The sequence below is a fragment of the Bombus pyrosoma genome, linkage group LG14 (assembly GCF_014825855.1).
Source record: "Bombus pyrosoma isolate SC7728 linkage group LG14, ASM1482585v1, whole genome shotgun sequence".
Lineage (NCBI taxonomy): Eukaryota > Metazoa > Arthropoda > Insecta > Hymenoptera > Apidae > Bombus > Bombus pyrosoma.
The window spans coordinates 6,249,178-6,270,311 of NC_057783.1; the positions used below are offsets into that span (position 1 = coordinate 6,249,178).

The 21,134-nt window shown below is 29.3% G+C and overlaps 5 protein-coding genes across 25 annotated transcripts in view; 3 read left to right on the forward strand and 2 right to left on the reverse strand.

The window, feature by feature from the left end:
• LOC122574804 (liprin-alpha-1) overlaps positions 1–7,934 on the forward strand; it is a 41,796-nt gene extending 33,862 nt beyond the window's left edge. For 9 of the 13 annotated variants that reach the window (XM_043742846.1, XM_043742850.1, XM_043742856.1 and 6 more), the window contains 7 exons: positions 556–808; positions 896–1,041; positions 1,122–1,352; positions 1,463–1,726; positions 1,813–1,969; positions 2,048–2,164; positions 2,269–7,934. In XM_043742846.1, the coding sequence (XP_043598781.1) occupies positions 556–808; positions 896–1,041; positions 1,122–1,352; positions 1,463–1,726; positions 1,813–1,969; positions 2,048–2,164; positions 2,269–2,358 (1,258 nt within the window). In that variant the 3' untranslated portion in view covers positions 2,359–7,934. Of the gene's footprint in view, positions 1–552; positions 809–895; positions 1,042–1,121; positions 1,353–1,462; positions 1,727–1,812; positions 1,970–2,047; positions 2,165–2,268 lie in introns of all 13 variants that reach the window. The other 4 variants (XM_043742854.1, XM_043742855.1, XR_006319195.1 and 1 more) reach the window with 3 other exon arrangements.
• A 260-nt stretch (positions 7,935–8,194) lies between these two features.
• LOC122574814 (GDP-fucose protein O-fucosyltransferase 2) lies at positions 8,195–10,437 on the forward strand. Of its 3 annotated transcripts, XM_043742889.1 has the most exons (9): positions 8,195–8,410; positions 8,495–8,631; positions 8,691–8,816; positions 8,876–9,143; positions 9,213–9,417; positions 9,485–9,662; positions 9,734–9,863; positions 9,939–10,102; positions 10,234–10,437. In XM_043742889.1, exons 1-8 carry the CDS (start codon positions 8,262–8,264, stop codon positions 10,087–10,089), a joined length of 1,344 nt encoding a protein of 447 aa, XP_043598824.1. In that variant the 5' UTR covers positions 8,195–8,261; the 3' UTR covers positions 10,090–10,102; positions 10,234–10,437. The 3 variants fall into 3 exon arrangements, with proteins under 3 accessions (XP_043598824.1, XP_043598823.1, XP_043598825.1); XM_043742888.1 differs by lacking the exon at positions 10,234–10,437 and having other exon boundaries at positions 9,939–10,180; XM_043742890.1 differs by lacking the exon at positions 10,234–10,437 and having other exon boundaries at positions 9,225–9,417; positions 9,939–10,180.
• LOC122574821 (biogenesis of lysosome-related organelles complex 1 subunit 6-like) lies at positions 10,011–11,260 on the reverse strand. The gene is made up of 5 exons (XM_043742904.1): positions 11,053–11,260; positions 10,785–10,895; positions 10,635–10,722; positions 10,446–10,532; positions 10,011–10,363 (listed from the first exon to the last, which is right to left on the reverse strand). Exons 1-5 carry the CDS (start codon positions 11,115–11,117, stop codon positions 10,247–10,249), a joined length of 468 nt encoding a protein of 155 aa, XP_043598839.1. The 5' UTR covers positions 11,118–11,260; the 3' UTR covers positions 10,011–10,246.
• An 87-nt stretch (positions 11,261–11,347) lies between these two features.
• On the forward strand, positions 11,348–16,003 carry LOC122574812 (protein tamozhennic). 3 transcript variants are annotated; one of them, XM_043742879.1, is made up of 5 exons: positions 11,348–11,752; positions 11,856–11,996; positions 12,070–12,269; positions 12,350–12,529; positions 12,611–16,003. In XM_043742879.1, exons 2-5 carry the CDS (start codon positions 11,864–11,866, stop codon positions 13,952–13,954), a joined length of 1,857 nt encoding a protein of 618 aa, XP_043598814.1. In that variant the 5' UTR covers positions 11,348–11,752; positions 11,856–11,863; the 3' UTR covers positions 13,955–16,003. The 3 variants fall into 3 exon arrangements, with proteins under 3 accessions (XP_043598814.1, XP_043598815.1, XP_043598816.1); XM_043742880.1 differs by having other exon boundaries at positions 11,348–11,619; XM_043742881.1 differs by having other exon boundaries at positions 11,348–11,550.
• Positions 16,004–16,337: 334 nt separating this feature from the next.
• On the reverse strand, positions 16,338–19,378 carry LOC122574813 (activating signal cointegrator 1). 5 transcript variants are annotated; one of them, XM_043742886.1, is made up of 12 exons: positions 19,197–19,378; positions 19,003–19,089; positions 18,649–18,881; positions 18,463–18,575; positions 18,272–18,390; positions 18,094–18,193; positions 17,752–18,019; positions 17,269–17,575; positions 17,022–17,185; positions 16,794–16,915; positions 16,507–16,698; positions 16,338–16,432 (listed from the first exon to the last, which is right to left on the reverse strand). In XM_043742886.1, exons 3-12 carry the CDS (start codon positions 18,714–18,716, stop codon positions 16,362–16,364), a joined length of 1,524 nt encoding a protein of 507 aa, XP_043598821.1. In that variant the 5' UTR covers positions 18,717–18,881; positions 19,003–19,089; positions 19,197–19,378; the 3' UTR covers positions 16,338–16,361. The 5 variants fall into 5 exon arrangements, with proteins under 5 accessions (XP_043598821.1, XP_043598820.1, XP_043598817.1 ...); XM_043742885.1 differs by having other exon boundaries at positions 18,998–19,089; XM_043742882.1 differs by having other exon boundaries at positions 18,973–19,089.
• Between the last annotated feature and the right edge of the window lie 1,756 nt (positions 19,379–21,134).

Genomic DNA, 21,134 nt, shown 5'->3' on the forward strand with positions numbered 1-21,134 from the left:
GTTATTTGTTTGTAGCAATTGTCAGTTGTAGATATCTTGAATAGTACAAAATTATAACTTGAATGCTTTAATCTGACTCAATTAGGAATATCATTTATATTGAAAATACGCAATTTAAAATAAAAAATCATATCACATATATTATTCGAAGCTAAATAGTATTTGTGCTTATGCCCATGTACTATCATGTATAAGCACAATCATATATCACTGCTAAAAGTCTTTTAAGTAATGCAATTCACTTGGCTCAGTAAGTTCCCTGATCATATCTTATCTCACGTAATTTAAAACATTGATCTCTTTACGCTTTAAATATTGAAGAGTACAGAACATTAGATGGTTTAGAGAATCCTGTTATTAATTTGGTTCTTTGATTGTCTAGTGTGATGATGTATCTTGAAAAAGATCTGAAAATAATTTGAATAAATTCAGATCATAAAAATGATATAGAAGGTACATACAGCATAGAAAAAAAAATATAAGTCGGATAGTTTGTGGGCTAGAATGCATTATTTAGAGTAGAAATAGAAACTAGATTAGCGCTCCATGCAGCAGGCATGGGCAACATAACAACGGCGCACTCAATTCTGGGACTCCCCCTTCCCCATTGTCCTCACGTCATAGCAGCCAGGACAGTTTGCATAAGAACAACTTGTCTGGTGTTGGATTGCCAATTGGACAATTGTCTAGTTCGCATTTGCACATGCAATCTACCATGAGTCCAGCAACCGCAGCAGCAGTAGCTGCAGCTCAAAAGAAGAAAGGCATTAAGAGCAGTCTTGGTAGATTTTTCAGCAAGAAAGAAAAGGTAATGCAGATTTTAATTATGTAAGATAATAACCAAATAACTAAATAAGAAAAATGAGAAAAGTCAGAGAGAGAATTTTGGTTACAGATCAAGGGGAAAGATACACCAATGCCTGGAGATATACCAGGTATGGGAGGAGCAAATACACCTGCAGATCCTGATTATGGAGATAATGTTTCTGTTGCTGGCACTATGGGTAGTAAAAGCGATTTTGATCGTAGAAAAAAGAAAAGGTATATATATGCAACTAAAAATATATTCATAATTTAAATAATTAATGAATATAATTGTTATAGCACTAATTTTCTTTCAGTCCAAGTATGTTTGGAAGTATGTTAGATTCCTCACGACACGAACTTCTGGCGGAGGCAATGAAAGCTGGAACACCTTTTGCTCTATGGAATGGACCAACTGTAGTGGCTTGGCTTGAGCTTTGGGTGGGCATGCCAACGTGGTATGTTGCAGCTTGCCGGGCAAATGTCAAAAGTGGTGCCATAATGAGTGCTCTTAGTGATACCGAAATTCAACGAGAAATTGGTATAAGGTATGAAATTAAGTTATTTAACACATTCTGCACATTTTGGATGACAGGAATGATGGAGTTCCATACAATATAAAACCACTAACATTTAATGTAATAATTTTTATTCTTAGTAATCCTCTACATCGATTGAAACTACGGTTAGCTATTCAAGAAATGGTGTCACTTACAAGTCCATCAGCACCAAAAACTTCTCGCACAACCTTAGCATTTGGAGATATGAACCACGAATGGATTGGTAATGTTTGGCTTCCAAGTCTTGGTTTGCCACAGTATCGATCCACTTTCATGGAGTGCCTTGTTGATGCTAGAATGTTGGATCACCTTACCAAAAAGGACCTTCGTGGTCAACTTAGAATGGTTGATAGTTTTCACAGGTGATAAATCATTAAAAACAAAAATTTATGTTTAATAGTGATTTTTAGAGCCCTTGATCTGATCCGAATTTTATTTATTTTTACAGAACAAGCTTGCAATATGGCATTTCGTGTTTAAAGCGATTAAATTATGATAGGCAACAATTAGAAGAAAGGAGACGAATGGCGGAAGGTGCAAACGTCGATGTTCTTGTATGGAGTAATGATCGTGTTATAAGATGGGTGCAATCTATCGGCCTGAAAGTAACTCCATTTTACTGCTTTCCATTTTATAAATCATTCATACTGTAATGATGATAAAACACAATTTCGTATTTTTAGGAATACGGTAACAACCTCTTAGAATCTGGGGTACATGGAGCTCTTATAGCCCTCGATGAAAGTTTCGACGCGAATAGTTTTGCTTTAGCTTTGCAAATTCCAACGCAAAACACACAAGTAGGTTTTAGTTTAATGTATTGCTATATAGTTATCAGAGATTGAAAATTATATATCATCTTTACCATTTTTACTATTTTTACCATTTTTCTGTACTTCAACAGGCTCGGCAGTTGTTAGAGATGGAATTCGCAAATTTATTAACAGTAGGAACAGAAAGGCGACTCGATGAAGCGAATAGTATGAAATCCTGATCCAACTCGTCTAGCAGGCTGCCTCATCTTCAACCACATCACGTCTAGTCCAAAACCCCAGCTATTACTACTCTCTGTATGCAAGTGTGTTGTAAAAGTTGTAAAAGCTTTAAGTATCATTCTAAGGGTATCTTCATACTGTTAAGAGCTGTAACACGCGGTGATATGAAAACACGATCGGACATAATCTGTTAAAAGAAAATGGTGATTTATTGTATGTTCAAGAAGAAAATTTAAAACGTTTTATCAATTTTTATGTCGCGTTTGTTTCATAAACCGTTTGTTACGGATTTCGAATAAAAAATAATAATTCTGAATCAATTACTCTCATATAGATACTGAAATGTAGTGAGCGGTCAGGGAATCGTGAAATATATTTTTCCTCGAAAGCCCAAAGAATCAGTTATAGGTAATTACGACAATAATTCTGTCTAATTTCACCTCGATTTCTTAAGAATAGCAGGACTTGTAGCTTTCGGAATAATGAATATCATGGTAGTTCGTAAACATTTTCAGGACGTAATTACATATTTCTTATACTATATTATGTACTTATACTATGTAACAAATAGTTATAAAACAACTGTCTATTTTGATAATACCACATACCGCACAAAATAAAAATCCCCAAAATTATATTAGTGCCATTGCTCTCGAGGAAACTATTTATGTACAAGGAAAAGACTGCATTCTATATTTCTGCATCTATAAGACGGTGACCTAATAAGCCATATATATATAAAACAATATATACATATATATATTATATAATATATATATATATATATACACACACACACACATATTACTTCATACAGAAGGAGCGCTGGAATACTTGTCCTCCTCTGTTATTTCGATGAATTTTAAATGTTTGTAGATCACATATAAACACGTAATATATTAAAGAATTACACCGAAGCAACTATCGTAATTAGAAAATTATCAGACAACCGGTTGCATGGACGTGTTTAAAGGAACTGCTTTTTATTTATCGTGAACTAAGGAACGGACATTTTATACCAAAATAATCGCGCAATGTATAAGTACATGTACGCAAAGTTAGTAGGTGTTATAAAATTAAGGAACTTTGTAACTTTAATTGATAATTGAACTCTATCGATCAGTCACGTATATCGTTATACTATCTTTATTTTGTTTAATCGTAAGGAAATCATGTCTCATTCGGCTCTCTAGCATTTTTTATTCATTCAAAGAAAAGAATTTCATGTCGATAGTTCATTTGCAAGTATTTCTTAACATCTTGTTTCAAAGTTCCAGGAATGATTATTAGTAGACTCGATCGATAGTGACAAAGAATTCACGAAGACGAAGAGCGTTATAAATATAATAAAAAGTCACAAAGTAAAAGAAAGAAAAAATGAAATAAAGAAGAAATGGCCATAACAAGAACAGCAAAAAAATACACTAACAATGGCCATAAATATTATTTAACAGTAATGACGATGTTGCTGAAGACAATGATTGCGATGATAATTATAATTACCCATTACAAAATGTTATCAAGCTGAAGGTGTGGCGAAAGACTGAGATTACGACAGTGACTGTAATGACAAAACTGGTCATGATAGAGACGATCACAATAATGATGATAAGTTATAATGGGATGTTGTTAATGTTGTTGATACTTGAGGAATCGTTGTTGATGTTTGTTTCCCTGTGAACTACCCCCTGCGAGCTGTTCATTCGTTGTAACTTCATTGCTCTGCACGACCTTCCGAATGGGCGCATACGTACCAAATAGTTTCTACCAAAGAAATTACAATGCAGTACGATGATTGCAGTCGTACACGTGTGTACAAGAATGTAACGTTGACACTTGACATATATGTACGCAGTAGGAAGATCAAAATATGTCTTACATGTAAAGATCATAATGTACAGTCTCATTCTTCGGCGTGTAGAAATCTTTTTCTTTTCTAAGTACCACCGATCAGTTGAAATATTTCTAGATAATCAGAAAGACTCGCTAAGCCAAAGCAACGTTACGCTACCTCAATACTGAGACAAGGTGGTACGCTCCTGTTTCTTTATATAAATGTTTTAATAACTGGTCCTATGATTTTTAATCGTCGGTTAATTCCTTTCGGGGGATGTTAAGTCCGAATTTCTTGTTGATATTGTGTTGAAAGATAAGTCGTCGTAGTAAAAACGTTTGCACATGCTAATTATATTATTTAGTTATTAAAGAAAGCTGATTATCGGGATATAGAAAAAAAACAACGATTAATAATTCAGAACTGCACGCGCGTTTAGTTATTTTAGTTACACCGAACAATCTCCAAAATACTAGTAGAAAAGTTTATTTGAGGTAAAACATTTCTACAATAGTATTACAATGTATACCCTTTTTTAATTCTAATGTAATGCTACACGATTGTACAGAACTAATTTGTACAAATGAATAGATATACAAAACTGAGTCACTTTGTGAAACAGAATGGCCGTCTCTCCCTTTCGGAAGTGTCAGCAGTATGTGTAAATGACTGAACTTATTTTTAATGTACGCTAGTTAATAGTGTCAATGGACATTCCAAGGAAAAGAAATAAAAGCAAACCTTCCAAAAAGCAGCCACATTCATAATCGCATATATGTAAATCATGACTCGATATGTAGCAGCTTTGCCGCCTTCTATGTATTTAACTATACATATATACATAGATACGAAAAAATTTCGCCTGAATCCAGCCTCCGACTGCTCGGTATCGAATAGAGCTTGAATAAGCAAAACTAATAGCATCTACTATATACGTAATGTTTTTACCAAAAAATAATAAACAACTGCTTAAACTTAGGATTTGTTTTGCTTTCGATTTTCTTCAATTCGGTATAAATTTATGCCCATAAAAGGATATGTATTATACCCTTTTAGAGTGTACATGCTGATGAAGAAGCAAAACAATGAATATTAAATATTGTCTTCAGCAATGCTGAGCAAACTGTTTTGTTTAAATGTAACAGCTTTATGTGTTGTATAGCAAATTATCAATATCTAAAGAAAGACACTTATAATATCTAAGTTTCTTTATTATCAGTTTACACATATCATAAGATTGTAAAAAGTATGGAGGAAATGAAATTACATTAAATGAAATATTGTTCTTCTGTATAATTCATTTTCGGTTCTTAGAAGAAATATACATGCTAATACATGGTAAAAACATGCACGTAAAACATATGTAATATTGTGATGTAACAGTCTGTATTATGTGTTATTTCACAATGTATCTTTTCTTTCGTACACTCTTTTTGTATGCTCAATTCGGCCGAACTGCCGGAAGAACGAGTTTAACGTTATTCTGGATTTTTGTATGACATATGTTTGTGTGTGTTAATGCTAGTTATTGTACATATGTATTCGCGTGCGTACGTGTGTGAGTGTGTATGTGTATATATCTTTCCCTGTGTATATACGAATTATTTATTAACATCCCTGTAATTTTTTTAGCATTTCATTGCAAAGCCCAATGCAGGTAAATGTACTACAATCCTAATAATAACAAATGTCAAATCGCTATTAAATATCCAATTACTTTACTTCTGAATGAATATTATAGCAAATTTTGTTGGAATATATCTATATGATGGAATTTTTAGATTAGATTGCTGCAGTAATCTGGAAAGAATAATATTGGGTTGGAAATTAAGTGATTGCGGATTTTGTCAATACCACCTAATGACAAAATCTGCAATCACTTAGTTGCCAACCCAGTAGTAAATATGCAACAAATATTTCAAATAAATTTATTCAGAAGCAAAGGAAATCGATCAAAGTAAAAAATTGTGTGTGCAACAAGTGCATGGATTGGGCCCATTTTAAATGAAAAGAAAATATTTGGTTTATGTAACATTTTTGTCAGAAGCATCAACTACAAGATAAATCAAAACCCAAGAGATTTGTAGATCGTTTAAAAATGTTTGTCTTGTATGCGATGATTCTGTACAAGTGCATAAATCATCAGTATGTAATTATACTGATTTTTATTTATATCTGACTATTTTACCTGGACTCTCAGGTAATTGTGCCAGCATAAAAATTTTCAATTGTGCTAGTAAGCGGGTAATCGTCAGAAATATTTCTAAATGTGAAGTAGTATAAACTATACATACATATATTTGTGTGTGTTTTATATATATGTATGTATAGTATGGTACACAGTGCACAAAGAGATAAATTTTTTAATTATTATAAGAAGATGGTTGCTAAAATGATTAGTTAAACTTTATATTGTTCTTATAAATCAGTTTTTTACGAAATTTGTACTTATTCGTTTATCATGCAATTTTTATTTACTTAAGTTATAACTTAAGTTATTAACTTAAGTTATACATTCCATATTCAGAATAATTTTATACTTGAAAAGTATAAAGGAATATTGTTTTTAGCATTTGCAAATCACTTTACATGATTATTTATTTCTTTAAGATATTTTTAATTTTTTTGAAAAATAAGTAGGAAACAAATATTAAACATTATGTTATTTCATTATTGCAAATGATGAAACTTAAAATGTTTGCTAGAAATTTAAATATCATTTCAAATATAAATATACATATATATACATAAACGCACATGTATATACGTGTGTATATATACATATATGTATAAAACTGTGGCAAATATGAAAATGAAGTGTGCGTGTGAGAAAAGTGATGAACTATTCAAATAATACCATATATCTGAATGAGTGCACTGTGCGATTGATGCATAAATCATTTGCCCTTTCTTTCTTTTTAAAAGTTTTAAATGTCATGTACTACTTCACGTTTTTTATATCGAATGTAAAATAGTGTGTTTCCTGTTAACATAAAGCAACTTTTTAGCTGTGATGTTAACAATAGAGAATTCATATAGAGATGCAAAACAGGAGGGGAATTAGTATAATAGAAATGAATTTCGTGTTATATTTATTATAATGACAATTCAGTATTATGATATGTACCAATGTTTGCAGACTAAGAGAATTCTACTACCAGTTAATGTCATTGCTAACAGAATGTGACAAGAAACTATAAAACAGCACACATTTAAAAAGAATCACAACGAGGCACAAATTTTGACAGGGACAGTGGATAACTTTCTGTGCCCACAATACACTTGGAGTCTTAAGCAACCAAGAATTGGATCTGAGATTTCATAATACAAGTATACGCGCGTGTGAAAAGTACTAAAAAAAATCATGGAAAATGGGGACGATAACAGAGCATAGTTATCGCATAAATAATTATAACGATAATATTATTATTGCTACCATTACTGCTGCTAGTGCTACTACTATAATTATTACTATTACTACAACTACCATTACTGCTACCACTATCATAACTATTACTACAACTACAGCTACTACCATTACCAATATAAATTGTCCTTGTAATTTTTATATGCTAAGTGTATACTTTAATAGGATAAATGAAAAAGTATGGGAAATGAGTCACAGTAAATGTAACATAACAGCCCTGCTTGTATAAGGGGGCAGAAACTATGTTAACTGAACTATGAATTATAAATATTGTATAAGACGATAAATAATAATTATTATTATCATTATTATAATTATTATCAATTGAATTAGCAAATTGTAATCTACCCATCAACAACCATTTTGGAATAAGGGAGATTTAAGTCTGTAATTCGTGTATAACAAAAATCAAGCTGTACAATGTTGTTGTTATTGCTGTTGTTTTTTTACTATCCTTAATCTCATTCTTTAGGAAACAAATGTTTTTTTGAAAAAGGATAAAAATTGAATACAAATTTATTTATTATATATTTTATTAAAGCTCATTATACAGTACAAAATATTTCTTATATTATTCCGGAAATGTTCGAAGTGTTTTTGACCTATCGTAACATGTAAAATATAACCTCAAAATGTAAAATATGTTGTTATTTTTAAGAGTATTGTATTTTATATTACTTTTGATTAATTTTACACAAAATATCGTTGCAAATGAATTTTGTGATATACCAGATGAATATGGAGAAACTAACAATAAATGCAGCGTTCAATCACGTTACTCGCAAAATCGGTCTGAGCTTACTTCTTTATCGTATATATATATATATATATCGCCTTAAAATTAATATTTTTTACATAGATAATGATTTTTCAGTTATATACTCTACGATGTTAATCCTCCGGAAGGATTTAACTTAAGAAGGGACGTTTATATTCGTGTTGCAGTTTTTATAAAAAATTTAATCAAACAAGAAAAAGATTTTAAATGGCAATTAGTTTTGCCACCATGGGGTAATTTTATAATGTACAAGTAGTTTTTGCATCATTTTATTTTTATTCTATTCTTACAGGTAATTTGTATCATTGGCGTAGTAAACACATAGGATATCAAACACAATTGCCATGGAGTCTGTTTTTTGACATTTCAAGTTTACAAAAATATATACCAGTTATTGAAATATGTCAGTTCTTACAAGGTATAAAATTTCATTTATTTATTCTAAACAATAAAATCAATAGAGATTTGCATTTTCAGAATATCCTTCAGAAAATAATGAAACACATCTTGATGTTGTATATATTTTACAAAACGACGAAGAAATGTTCAGGACAGGTAAATTTGAAGATAAAAATGAAATAATAGAATGTAATGATGAATCATTACAATTTCATAAAGTAGAATCAGAAAAATATATTGGATATTTTTGGGGATATCATAATATAACTTCTAAAGTTGTTAAGTGCATTAAATTTCATGGTATGACGTCTGATCTTAAACAAAATCTTAAACCTAATGTTTATAGGTAAGAAAATATATAATTTGTTTAACAATACTTAAATTTCACGTACAATATCTTTTACAATTAATTTAGTTATTATGATAGGTCTATAATGTTTGATCACATGGAGATTGCATTACATGACTTTTATGGTACAAAAGAATATTGGAAAGCTAGACGCAGTATGCGATATAATTCTGAACTATATAATATTGCTAATGAATATAGAAAAGCTTTCCTTAATTCAACAAATGAGCATGATAAGATTGAACGACCAGATGACTGGACTAAAGAAAAAGTATCTAATTTCACTTAAGTTAATAAAAAGATTTAAATTATAAAATACAATCTTTTTCTAATTATAGAGTACAAGGAATGCAGTTGGAGGACCTTATTTATCAGTTCATTTAAGAAGACGCGATTTTTTAATTGGTCGCCCTTCAACAGTGCCAACAATACAGTCTGCTGCTTCTCAGTTAAAAAATAAATTAGACGAACTCCAATTAGAATCTTTGTTTGTTGCTACAGATGCAACACAAGAAGGTAAATCATACCAAAACTTCCTTAAGAGATTAATACACAGGCATATCTATTAATCATATCAATTTGTTTAGAATTCAGTGAACTCAAACAGTACCTATCTAATTATACAGTTCTTAGATTTATTCCATCAGATTACGTATTAAGTAAATTTAAAGATGGCGGGGTTGCAATTATTGACCAAATAATTAGTTCCCATGCTAGGTAAGAATTAACAATAATATATCTCATGTTTTATATTATGAATAGGAATAATGTATTATTTGCATCCTTTTGTAGATATTTTATAGGAACATATGAATCGACATACACATTTAGAATACAAGAAGATAGGGAAATCATTGGTTTTTCTACTAGAACAACATTTAATTATTTATGTAAAGGTACTGAGAAATGTGACTCTAATGGACAATGGGAAATTGTTTGGTAATGTATAAAAATATGTATGTATAAGTTATATTACACAATAAAATCAATGACTAAGTTTAGACACACATTTTAGCATGATGTGTGTATAAGTACAATCTGTTCTTATATGTCTATGTGTCTTTGCCGATATTAATTATCTCCCTAGATAATGGTTTTTCTTAACTTATCACTGGTTTACCAATTAATTCTTGTTCCCGACGAAGTTCTTGCTCTCGTTGTTGCTCTCTATTTAAGGCCTCCTTCTGTATTATCTGCTGCAACTTTGACGCTCGTTTCTACACAAAAATAATTTGTACATTACATAAATAATAGTAAATTAGAAATATATATGTATAGTATATAAATATTATAACTCACTTTTAATCTGAATGTCCTCTCATGAATGGAAGCCATTTCTTTCTTCATTAATATTAATTTACCTTGACTAACTTTAATCATCTGAAACTGTAATACATATTTCTCTTACATATTTTATATTTTAGGCCATTTTTTTATATCAAACATTTCTGTAAAATGAAATTTATATTTCAATATCAATATACTTACCATTTCATTTAGCTTAACATCATCAAAAACATCTTGAAGTTTTTTGTTCTCAGTTTGCATCTGATCGAGCAAAGTCTCTTGCTTATTTCTAAACAAAAATAGCAAGAAACATAAAATCAGGAAATACTTATATTTCTTACTTCTACTTACTTTACTTCATCGAGTTTTTTCTCAGTTTGTTCCCACTGTTCTTGATATTGATTTAAAAATCCTTCTGCTAATTTCTTCACAGCTACTTTGAAGTCGAATTCAACTTCTTTGCTATAAAATTTTGGGAAAATGTGATGTATATTATCGATACTCATAGTTGTGTACAATTATAAATAAATGAGTTTTATATGTAATTGTAAAGTGTGACAGCGACTATGTTTACAAACAATTGTAAAATAAATAAATAATGTGAAACGCAGAAAGTTACCTATCGCGTTTCTCAATTTGTAATTGAAGTTCTCTTGCTTCTGCCTCTTCCATATCTGTCATCATTTTTTGTGTTTTTTATTGTTATTATAATTATCCAATAAATTATAGTATAAAAAAATTTGGATGTAAATTTAATGTAAACAATAACATTAACTATGACTTTATCATCTGTGAGATCGACTATAACTGTTCGAAATGAACATGAATCGTGGTGATAACTATGTGATAACTCTATACGCAACTTTCGTATCGACGATTATCTTTCTAGCATATGTTTGTTTCATGCTCTTGATATAACTTGAACATAACCAAGAAAAAAGTTGTAAAGAAAAATATTTATTGTTTATGAAGTGGAATAATATGTTTTTGAAATATAATGAAAAGCTCGATGAACGTTTCTACATGAGATGGAGCATTTTCCAAATAGAAAATATATTATGGTAGCTCCTGGAGTAAACACTGTAGCGGTGCTTCTAAATATAGGATTTATTTTTAGGTTGGAGCTAGCCATAGTTTGAATCAAGAATTTGATCTAAAACTGCATTTCTAGACGGTTTTGTAATAGGTGTGAAAGATGTTTATTTCTGAATGACATCTTTAAGCTCGCTTCTGTTTTTCACTGATATTTTATTTGTGTTTCATTTTGAATAATATTACCATTTAACTATTCAAATTTTTAAGTATTCTACATTAAACATGTAAATACTGTTTTTTTTTCTAAATGTTTTGTTTCTGTGAAATAACTTGGACAATTTTAGACATATAGAAAATACAAGTGATCAGAAATGTATATTGTTGCAGTGATAAAAATGGCAAATGACTTAATAATAAGAGGCAAGGATAGATTGCAAGAAATTAGCATGAAATTAGAGCAAAGCCATTTGGTTTATCTACAAACAGATGACAGTCCTTTAAAATTACAACAGCGTCATAAACTTGAAGGTAAATTTATAATAAATATGTAAATATGTAACAATATTGAATGCTTAATTTTTAACAATTTTCTGTACTTTAGGTTTTATTAAAGAGAATCTTTGTCTTGTTCCAAATGAAAATAAATATGTATTTCAAGAAACCGCAGATATATTACACAGATCAGCAGCCACATTGCAAGATTTTAGTGGATATAGAGCTGCGACTGCCTGGAGTGCTATTTCTTTATATGCTGCCAATCTTTTGGCTCAGCCTTGGAGAAGAGAATATAGAACATTAAAGGTTAATATTTTTGTAATCTTTTACATTGCTTTTTCCAAGCTATAAAAATGTTCAATTAATTAATCTTTTCTTTATATTAGACTTATAGTGGATATTATAAGCATGAAGTAGAAGCAAATTTAATAGGAGCAGAATTAATGTTTGAACAAATGGGATACAAACATACAGGGTTAGGAGTGCTTACTTTGGAGGGTCCTATTGACCCTGATAAAGTATCTTGTGTAAGCAGAGATGCAATAGTTGCTTTTGTTGAATGTCAGGTAAGAATATTTATTATGATACTTTTATAATACTTTTTCTATAAAGATACACTTAAATAAAAGTTACAATTTTAAACGTAGATCTTGAAGCAAATATGGGAGAATGTTTCACAGAATTATAGTATCTCGTGGTTAGAAGTATTAGAATTTCGGGAAAATCACGTTGGTACACCAGAACAAGCAATTAGAGCATTGAACTATCGTTTTCTTGAAAAAATGCATCAAACTCGAACAAAAGCGGAAAATTATAGGGATTATCATTATCCGCAAACCACATGTGTGAATGCGGTATCACCGTCGATTCCTTATCATATTATGCCTCCCAGTTACAATACATCAATGCCTGCTTGTCATTCAGAATACAGGTATATCGAAGATACGAATTCGATACCTGGAACTTACAAATATTTTCAACCAGTAGATCACAGTTTTGGAAATCGATGTAGTGCCTATGGATGTTTACCACATGGTAATAAATATATGAGTGGAGTCAATCCGTATTATACTACAATGCCAGGATATACAAGAGTACCAACGGGTAGACTAATTGAGGTTGATATGCCGGTTTCGGTTGCAAATTATGATAAATTACATAATCGAAAGATATCTCATAGAATATCAGATTTGGAGGAAGTAGATTTTTATAGAAGACAATCTAGTGATGGAAACCATTACGATTACGGAAAAATCGATAGAAAATCGGCAAGATCGGTCGGTGAAAGGAACAATTATGACTCTTGGGACTTTGTATATAGGAACTTAGAAAGTTTAGGCTATTCTAAAGATCTTGGTAATCGAGAAGATATTTTACACAAACGGGAATGCGAGTCCCGATTGAGTAAACAAAAATCTTTTAAACAAAATGATAACGATGAGAAACATAGTGTACATCGCTCTGAAAAAAGGAGGAGTGGAAGAACCGATGTGAATGACATCGATTCGTCTATGACAAATGGCCGACATCATCATCACGATACATTACCCTTTAAAAAGAAGTCTTCTTCCTTCGATTTAATGGACTCGAATAGATATCACGATGCATCTTCAGAAAGTCAATCATCTCCTCATAGTAATGAAAAAAGACATGGTAGTCAGACGCTTCCAATTCAACGTTCACATCGATCGGCGGATCAAATTGTAAAAATCGCGGATACGTTGAAGAACTTAGAGCTTTCTCACTCGGAAAAAGGAAATGAAACAGAAGATAAAGCTGTGAATTGGAATTGTGCTACTTGCACCTATCTTAATTCTTCATCAAAAGAAATTTGTGAAATGTGTGGAAAGTCTAGGCACAAAGGAAACGAGGATAAACCATTAGCAAGTGGTGGAAAAGAATGCCCACGATGTACATTAGTAAACGAGAAAAATGTCTCGGTCTGTGATGCTTGTGGTATCAGTTTAAAAGATTCACCTACTTATATTTAGATATTTAACTGTTCGAAACAAATATCATATTCCATTGTTTTCCACGTGTCTGAAATTTAAAAAAAGGAAGTGGTAAGTATACATTTCCTGGATGCTCGATATTGTCCTAAGAAGAATATTTGAAATGTTTGAAAAAGATGTTAGTACTTATAATGCTGAAAATAGCTGATATAAGTAGTAACAATTTTTCTTGATTGCTTTATTTAGAGAACAAATTTTAAAGGGTATTATTATATTAATCGAATTTAGAATTTCATAAAGCATATAACATGGGAGGGGGGAAATATGAAATTATTTATTTAAACTTGTTTGAATAGATTTGTGATATGAGTACATTAGTATTACGATAGTACATACACTGGTGGCCTATCATTAATTTGTGTGTGAATATTATTTTCTGTTAATTTAAATTAAACAAAATTTGCTTTTCTGGACTTTCCCTTATTTGCTGTATAAATTATTTCTTTTATTGGTTTTATTTTAATATATGACTTTATTTTATAAAACTTTATCTATTCAATTAAATCACTTTTATTAAAAATCTATTTATATATACATTTGACTTGACTTTTGATATTAAAAATTAATCTAGTAAAAAATTATCAATTTGTGTAGTAAAAACTATTAAAATCAAGTGAAAACTATTTATTCTATAGCGTATACATAATATTATATCCATAGTGAAAACTCGTATTTTAGCAAACAAATTATCTGTTGAATATATTGGATTGTTATTTAAGAAAGAAATATTAACGTGTATTGTACAATACATATGTACACGCACAGATATATATGGCATCAAATTATATTTTATATATAATGCATTGTTTTTCTTTATTAATTTTTATTTAAATTGATATCACAAAATTAAGAATATTATTAAACGTAATTGTAAAAGTTATTTTTTGATCGTGAAGCAATTAGAGATATTGCATGTTGTTGTATTATCTGAATTGAGAAAAGGAGAAATATTAATAACATCTTCCATTTTATAATGGTAATGTTATTTATTGTTTACATCACCTTTTGCTTTAACTGGACAATATTGTTGTCAAATTATAATATTTGTGTACCTTTAGAAAACAAATGCAAATTAAATGATAATTGATAGATCACACAGTATACAGATTAATAAACATGTAATTTGAATCTATATATCTTGTTGATACGTTTTGATTACTTCAATTTAAAAATCGTATTGTGCAATTGTTAATTTTATACTGAAATCTATTTTTCGTAGTTTAATATTTATTTATACATTCCCAATGCTGCAATGCTATTCATAAAATATGTAATATTAAATATACATTTTTTTTTTAAATTTTATTTGTACCTTATTTGAAACAATACAAATTTAGTTTAAGCCATACACATATTATAGTCTTTACATATCAATCTATTTATGATAATTTGTGTGCTCTTTCATTGCATATAATATGTTGTTATAGCTTTATTTAACTTTGGGTTAGTTTGTAAGTACAAAGTTTTGTTTTCGATACCTTTAATTTGTTGAAGTTGTTACAAAAGATAAATTACATATTCTAGAGTCTTTTTAGCATAGTAATTATTGCAAGATGATATTACAGATGTTTTAAAACTTTTAATCATTTAATTTGTAATTTTTTTAGTTTTAATTATAAACGCTTTGCCAGGATTTATAAAAGAGAAATTCCTTGCTATTATCTTCAAAATATCTTTTACTATGAATTCAAAAATTTATAAAAGAACAATAAACTTTATAACGTCACGTTTCGATAAAAAATGTTCTCTTTGTACTTCAAATATATAAACTGTTTAAATGTAAAAATAACTTTACTGAAATCTACTTTTAACGTTTACGAAAGTCTGATATTTTAACGGAAATAAGAGAAAACGGCTAATATTTTTTCATTGAATGCACGTAAAAGGAATAAGTGAATAATAAAATAAACAGTTAATGTAAAAAGGATATATGTATGTCTTGTAATAGTTATTGTAATATATTGCAAGCTATGTGTACATTGTAATATATTCTATTATGTACAGATAATAAATAATATTTAATATAGATTATGCAAAATATGTACTTTATTTTTTAGTACTAAAATATTAAAGGTATGTAATATTCATATTATATACGTATATAAACTTAATATTAAAACAAATATGAATATTGCATTGTTTGTCTCTAACAATAATAGATGTAGATGTAGAACGTAGATGAGAAGAGAGGAAAATAAGAAAAAGAGAAATAAAAGTGATGGATAAAATAAAAAAGGTTCTGAAGGTACAGAAGAAGAGAGAAAGAAGAAATAACGTAATAATAAAGGGATTGAGGTTGGAAGCGAAGTGCAAAAGTAGCGAAGCAAAGGAATTCTTTAAAAAAGAGCTACATTAGGAACAATAACAGTTATAGTACTTTGTATATTTAACGTATATTTTTTGTACATTTATCTAGCATCTTTAAAGCAGCATGATGGATTTTCTGGTCTAATTTATCTATAAATTATAATAAGGATCATAAGAATTATTTTTAATAAAAAGTGCACCACTAAAAATGAAGAAATACTTACAAATTTTATGCTTTCCTTGTATCGGAAATTTAATTGGCAATGCAACAAAATTTTCGCATATAAAAACATAAGGACTATCACTTTCTCCATCTGGGTAAGATTTTCTATATTCCTCTTGTGGTAAAACATCAGTAACTGTTACACATCCTAATAGACAACCAGTTGAATAAACTTCAGGAAACATTATTTTTTCTGTAAAACATCAACGTAATTTGTGATAATCTGTAAAGTACAATATAATTAAGGTGAAATTTTACTTTTTATTCATAAATCTAATTTATACTAACCATTTTTTAAAACACGGTAATATTGTTCTACAGTTGAAATGTCCTCCTTAGTTGGTATTTTAGATGCTGCAGCAATCCATAATCTTCCTCTATGTGATGAGTACCATGTACGACCTTCATGACTATAATAGTAATAAAATGTTAGGTATTCTTATAGAATTATATAATTTTCTTATATAAATATTCATATTGGAATTAATCTGTTTAAAATATATATTATAAACTTACACTTTTATTCCAGCCACTAATAAAGATGCATAAGGTTGGTGCATGCTCAAACATAAGCCAGGATCAGACATTTCTAAATACTCTTTGTCTTGAATAATACTTCGTATGTTAGAAGAAATGTTCACTCTTGATGTTTGTAGTTCCAATTTATGTGATTCCACATACTGTACAATTAGATTTCAACATTATGTTTCTTTCATATAACAGCGATATAAATAATTATTATTTGTTAAAACAATATCTTTACCTTGGGGCGAGTAAATTCTATATTTGGGCAACTATTACTATTTTCTATTTCACTGAATGATTCAGATATATCTTGCAAATGTTCTTCATTGAATTCTTCAAAATTCTCAGTTTGTTTCTCTTCAGTTATCTCTCTTCCTGTGAAATCAATAGTTGCATAGATTTTTCTCTTTAAATGAGACATATGCTTCCTTTCATGCATTTCTTCTTCCAACTTCTGTAACTTTTCTCGTTGCTTCTCTGTTAACCATGTATTGTTTGATTGATAATAGTCACATTCATCATCAATTACTTTCGTGTATTGTATTCTGTAAATTAATACAACTATATTCTATTATATATATATATTATATAATATATATATATAATAGATATATATATAATATAATATATAATATATATATATATTATATATATTATATATTATATTCTATATTAATATAACTATATTCTTGCATGAAAAAATTATACATATAATGCATACCCATCACGATCATATTCAAGAAGTCTGTCTCTTTGTTTTATTGATTCTTCCAGATTTTTGTTAACTTTTTGGTTCATCAATTTATTGTATAATTGATCAGCTTGTTTAGTATTACTAGAAAGAATAGTTAGCTCTTTCTGAGAACATACAAGTTCTTCGCAGAAAAAGCAAGGACCAGCTCCTTCTTGAGCACAGACTATTCTACCACAATTGAGGCAGTTACTAATCAATGCATGTCTCTTTGCTTCGCAATTACACTTGTATCTACCTAATAAAATATTTTTATGTCAGTTTCAATATTATAGTCCCTTAATAATTAATAATTTCTTAATGAATAAATACCTTTTAATAAAATTTCTCTCTCTTTGCCATCCTGAGAATATATATTGACAAATTTAGTTTTCTTTCTTTCCACTTTATCTACCTTTATAGTTTCTTGCACCTAAATAAATAACATGTAGTATTAATGTAGCATTATAAATCTGGAATAAAAATTTCAAATGATATTGTTGATATATACCTGTTTATTTTCTTTGGTCTCTTTTCCTTTCACTTTTCCTTTCTTTTTTTCATTTTGTTTCTTCTTTCCATTATTCATATCATTTTCTTTCTTATATTTGGCTTGATCTTTGCTTGAAGCTAAAATAATGTTCCAAAATGATAAAGACATTCAATAATTCAATAATTTACATGTATGATAAAAATATAAACCTTGTCGTTTTTTGAAGTCTGAAATAAATTGCCTGTGCTTTCCATTAGTATAATCTAAAAAAGATTGCAAGTAATCATCCAAATCCCTTTCGTTTTCTATTTTCATTAGGAATCTGCAAAAATATGTCAATATTATCATTATTTACATCAAGTGAATATCACTTTATTTTGTTATAATTTTCTTACTCGGCCATCTCCTTTGGTACTGGAAAATCTAAAATTTCTGATAAATTTTCGTTTATCCAGGTCTCCATCTTTGCGAAATTGTCAAAACAATATTTTCGAGATATTAGAATAAAATTATTCGTGTACAAATATGTATAAGGTTAACATTCAAAATTAAACGTTAAAGTTAGTCTTAATGGACGCAGAAGGATTGCTTTTTTTATTGCTATTTAATAGTTTTCAATGCGCAGAATCTGAAAATGCAAGTCTTAATTTTAGGAATCCAGCAATTCAAAAATTATACGTATGTAAACTTAAGCATTTTTAACATATTTAACAGGTTACTTTGACACTATATTGTTTCCATCACCTAACTGGTTCGCACAAATGAGTATTCAAATGTTTCTCATTTGAAGATTTGTAAATTTGTTTCTATTTTCTGAGTGTGGATACCGTCGCTGGCTGTAATTAAAGTATTGACCCATAATGTAGATGAACTTTGGCGAAAATTAACATTAACGTAGGACGGCCGGAATTTTATAACTATCCCCACCTAATTTAGTACTCACCTGCAAATTCCATGCTGTGATTTACTGTTTTATTGACATATCCCTGGAAAAACATTTGACTTATCCCGCTTAACTGGTCGTCACCCACGTACATTTGTTACAACCAGTGACTGCATTAATTGTATAAATAATAAATAAATCTGTCTCACAAAATGAGATCTTTCTTCTCCTTCATCATAATACTTTTTGACTCAATAGATGGACGGTTTCCCCTAGCGAGTGTTCAAACCAGTTTATAAGATTTTGTTATTAAGGTGATTCAGGGAATCATAAATTTGTAATTCATTTTTTTTTTCTTTTAATAGTAGAATCTAAAAATGCTTGTTTTAAGTTTAGGAAATTTTAATCATTTATATGTACATGTATGTCTAACATGGATATGATTTATTTATGTGCTGAAATTTTCTCTCACTTCAAAAACTTCCTCTCAAAAGATAAAGTTCTCTTATAAATTTTAAATAAAACATCTAATAATAACGCAATAATCGAATTTATCGATTATAATTAATAAATCAAATTTAGTGAATTGATAGGATATTATTCGTTTGGACCTGATTTCTTGAAAATGCGATAGAATATAGAATTCTTTTAAGAACTATTTTGACTTAACTAACTAGTAGGTTGAAATGATTTTGATGATTTTTTAAACATTAAGCAATAATTGAAATATTATAGATTTTTCCAAATTTTTTAATGTTTTTAGCAAATATGTTAATGATTTCTTATTTTATGAGATTCGGTACCAAACTACAGTGACATCTACAGGTAGATTTTATACCTAATTTCGAATAAAAAATTTTAAATTATGTCAAAGGCAATTATTTTAGAAAAGTTCATCATTTTGAGTTTTAATATAAGGTAAGTAAAAAAAGAAGGATTCAAAATAAATAAACATAAACTATACATAGTATAACAATCAGAAAAACAAATATTTATTACTTTAATTTGAAATTAGAATTGTTACACGAAAGTTGCGTCTTTTCTAGATGTTCATGCCATGGAGGTTAAAAAATTTGCGTAGGTTAACGTAAGACCTTCGGAACATTTAACAAACGGATCTTCCTGCAGTTAAATTTGCATAGCCAGTCGTTCATGCGTCGACAAAGTCACGTATTCATGCACACACGAGTTGAGTGTCAATTTCTACCGGTGTTACATAACAATTACTGCACCACGACCGATATCATCGTGTTTCATGCATCCATTAAAATTTATCCAAGTGTTGGTACTTATTAAGGCACGTTATTTAGTATAATTATTCAATTACCATGTAAAAAAATAAGATTTCTTGTAAAGAAAATGTCCATTATTATAGAAGAAAGCCTTAAAATTTCGTTGATCGATTATTATTATCGAATTCTTTCTTTCTTCAAAAGTTTAAAGCTCGCAATAAATAATTCTGTTTGTAATTAGCCATTAATATGTTATATTTTTTATTTTGCAACATTTTCTTTTGTTTTTTCAGTTACTATGGTATCTTTCGATGTGTAAGCAACAATAGAAATTGCAGTTTAGCGCAGCTGCGTGTACTTGAGCCAAGACAATGTAAATAGGTCGCATCGCGAATTGTTCTATTAAGATGGATCACGACACATTGTAATTCGATTTCAACTAGGATGCATCAAAAACATTCGCTATATGTGTCAACGAGATAGAAAATATACCAAGACGCTTTTTAACGATTTACCAAATTATTAATTTAAAAAATAGAAGGAAACATAAATTTACATGTAAATTTATAACAATGTTTCTCTCTGTAAAATACGAAACAGTTGACAAATAAATAACGTATATTACGATTATCAATTGGTTATTCGAGTCACGTTATTAGGTCGATTGGCCTGTTAGATGATAAAAGGTTCCTGTACAATGAACTTTCTATATCATTCCGCATCGGGATCATTTGATAATTACTTTCAATCGACGGTTTCATTCGGT

Excerpts from the sequence above, each read along its gene's own strand:
- LOC122574814 (XM_043742889.1), top strand. The coding sequence starts at position 8,262 with ATGTTGTTATTTTTAAGAGTATTGTATTTTATATTACTTTTGATTAAT. Across the intron at positions 8,817-8,875 it reads AATATGTCAGTTCTTACAAG|AATATCCTTCAGAAAATAAT; the intron begins GTATAAAATTTC and ends TTGCATTTTCAG. Across the intron at positions 9,144-9,212 it reads CTTAAACCTAATGTTTATAG|TTATTATGATAGGTCTATAA; the intron begins GTAAGAAAATAT and ends CAATTAATTTAG.
- LOC122574821 (XM_043742904.1), bottom strand. The coding sequence starts at position 11,117 with ATGATGACAGATATGGAAGAGGCAGAAGCAAGAGAACTTCAATTACAA. Across the intron at positions 10,896-11,052 it reads CAAATTGAGAAACGCGATAG|CAAAGAAGTTGAATTCGACT; the intron begins GTAACTTTCTGC and ends AAAATTTTATAG. Across the intron at positions 10,533-10,634 it reads ATGTTAAGCTAAATGAAATG|TTTCAGATGATTAAAGTTAG; the intron begins GTAAGTATATTG and ends TATGTATTACAG.
- LOC122574812 (XM_043742879.1), top strand. The coding sequence starts at position 11,864 with ATGGCAAATGACTTAATAATAAGAGGCAAGGATAGATTGCAAGAAATT. Across the intron at positions 11,997-12,069 it reads ACAGCGTCATAAACTTGAAG|GTTTTATTAAAGAGAATCTT; the intron begins GTAAATTTATAA and ends TCTGTACTTTAG. Across the intron at positions 12,270-12,349 it reads GAGAATATAGAACATTAAAG|ACTTATAGTGGATATTATAA; the intron begins GTTAATATTTTT and ends TCTTTATATTAG.
- LOC122574813 (XM_043742886.1), bottom strand. The coding sequence starts at position 18,716 with ATGGAGACCTGGATAAACGAAAATTTATCAGAAATTTTAGATTTTCCA. Across the intron at positions 18,576-18,648 it reads GTACCAAAGGAGATGGCCGA|ATTCCTAATGAAAATAGAAA; the intron begins GTAAGAAAATTA and ends ATATTTTTGCAG. Across the intron at positions 17,186-17,268 it reads TAGAATTTACTCGCCCCAAG|TATGTGGAATCACATAAATT; the intron begins GTAAAGATATTG and ends CTAATTGTACAG.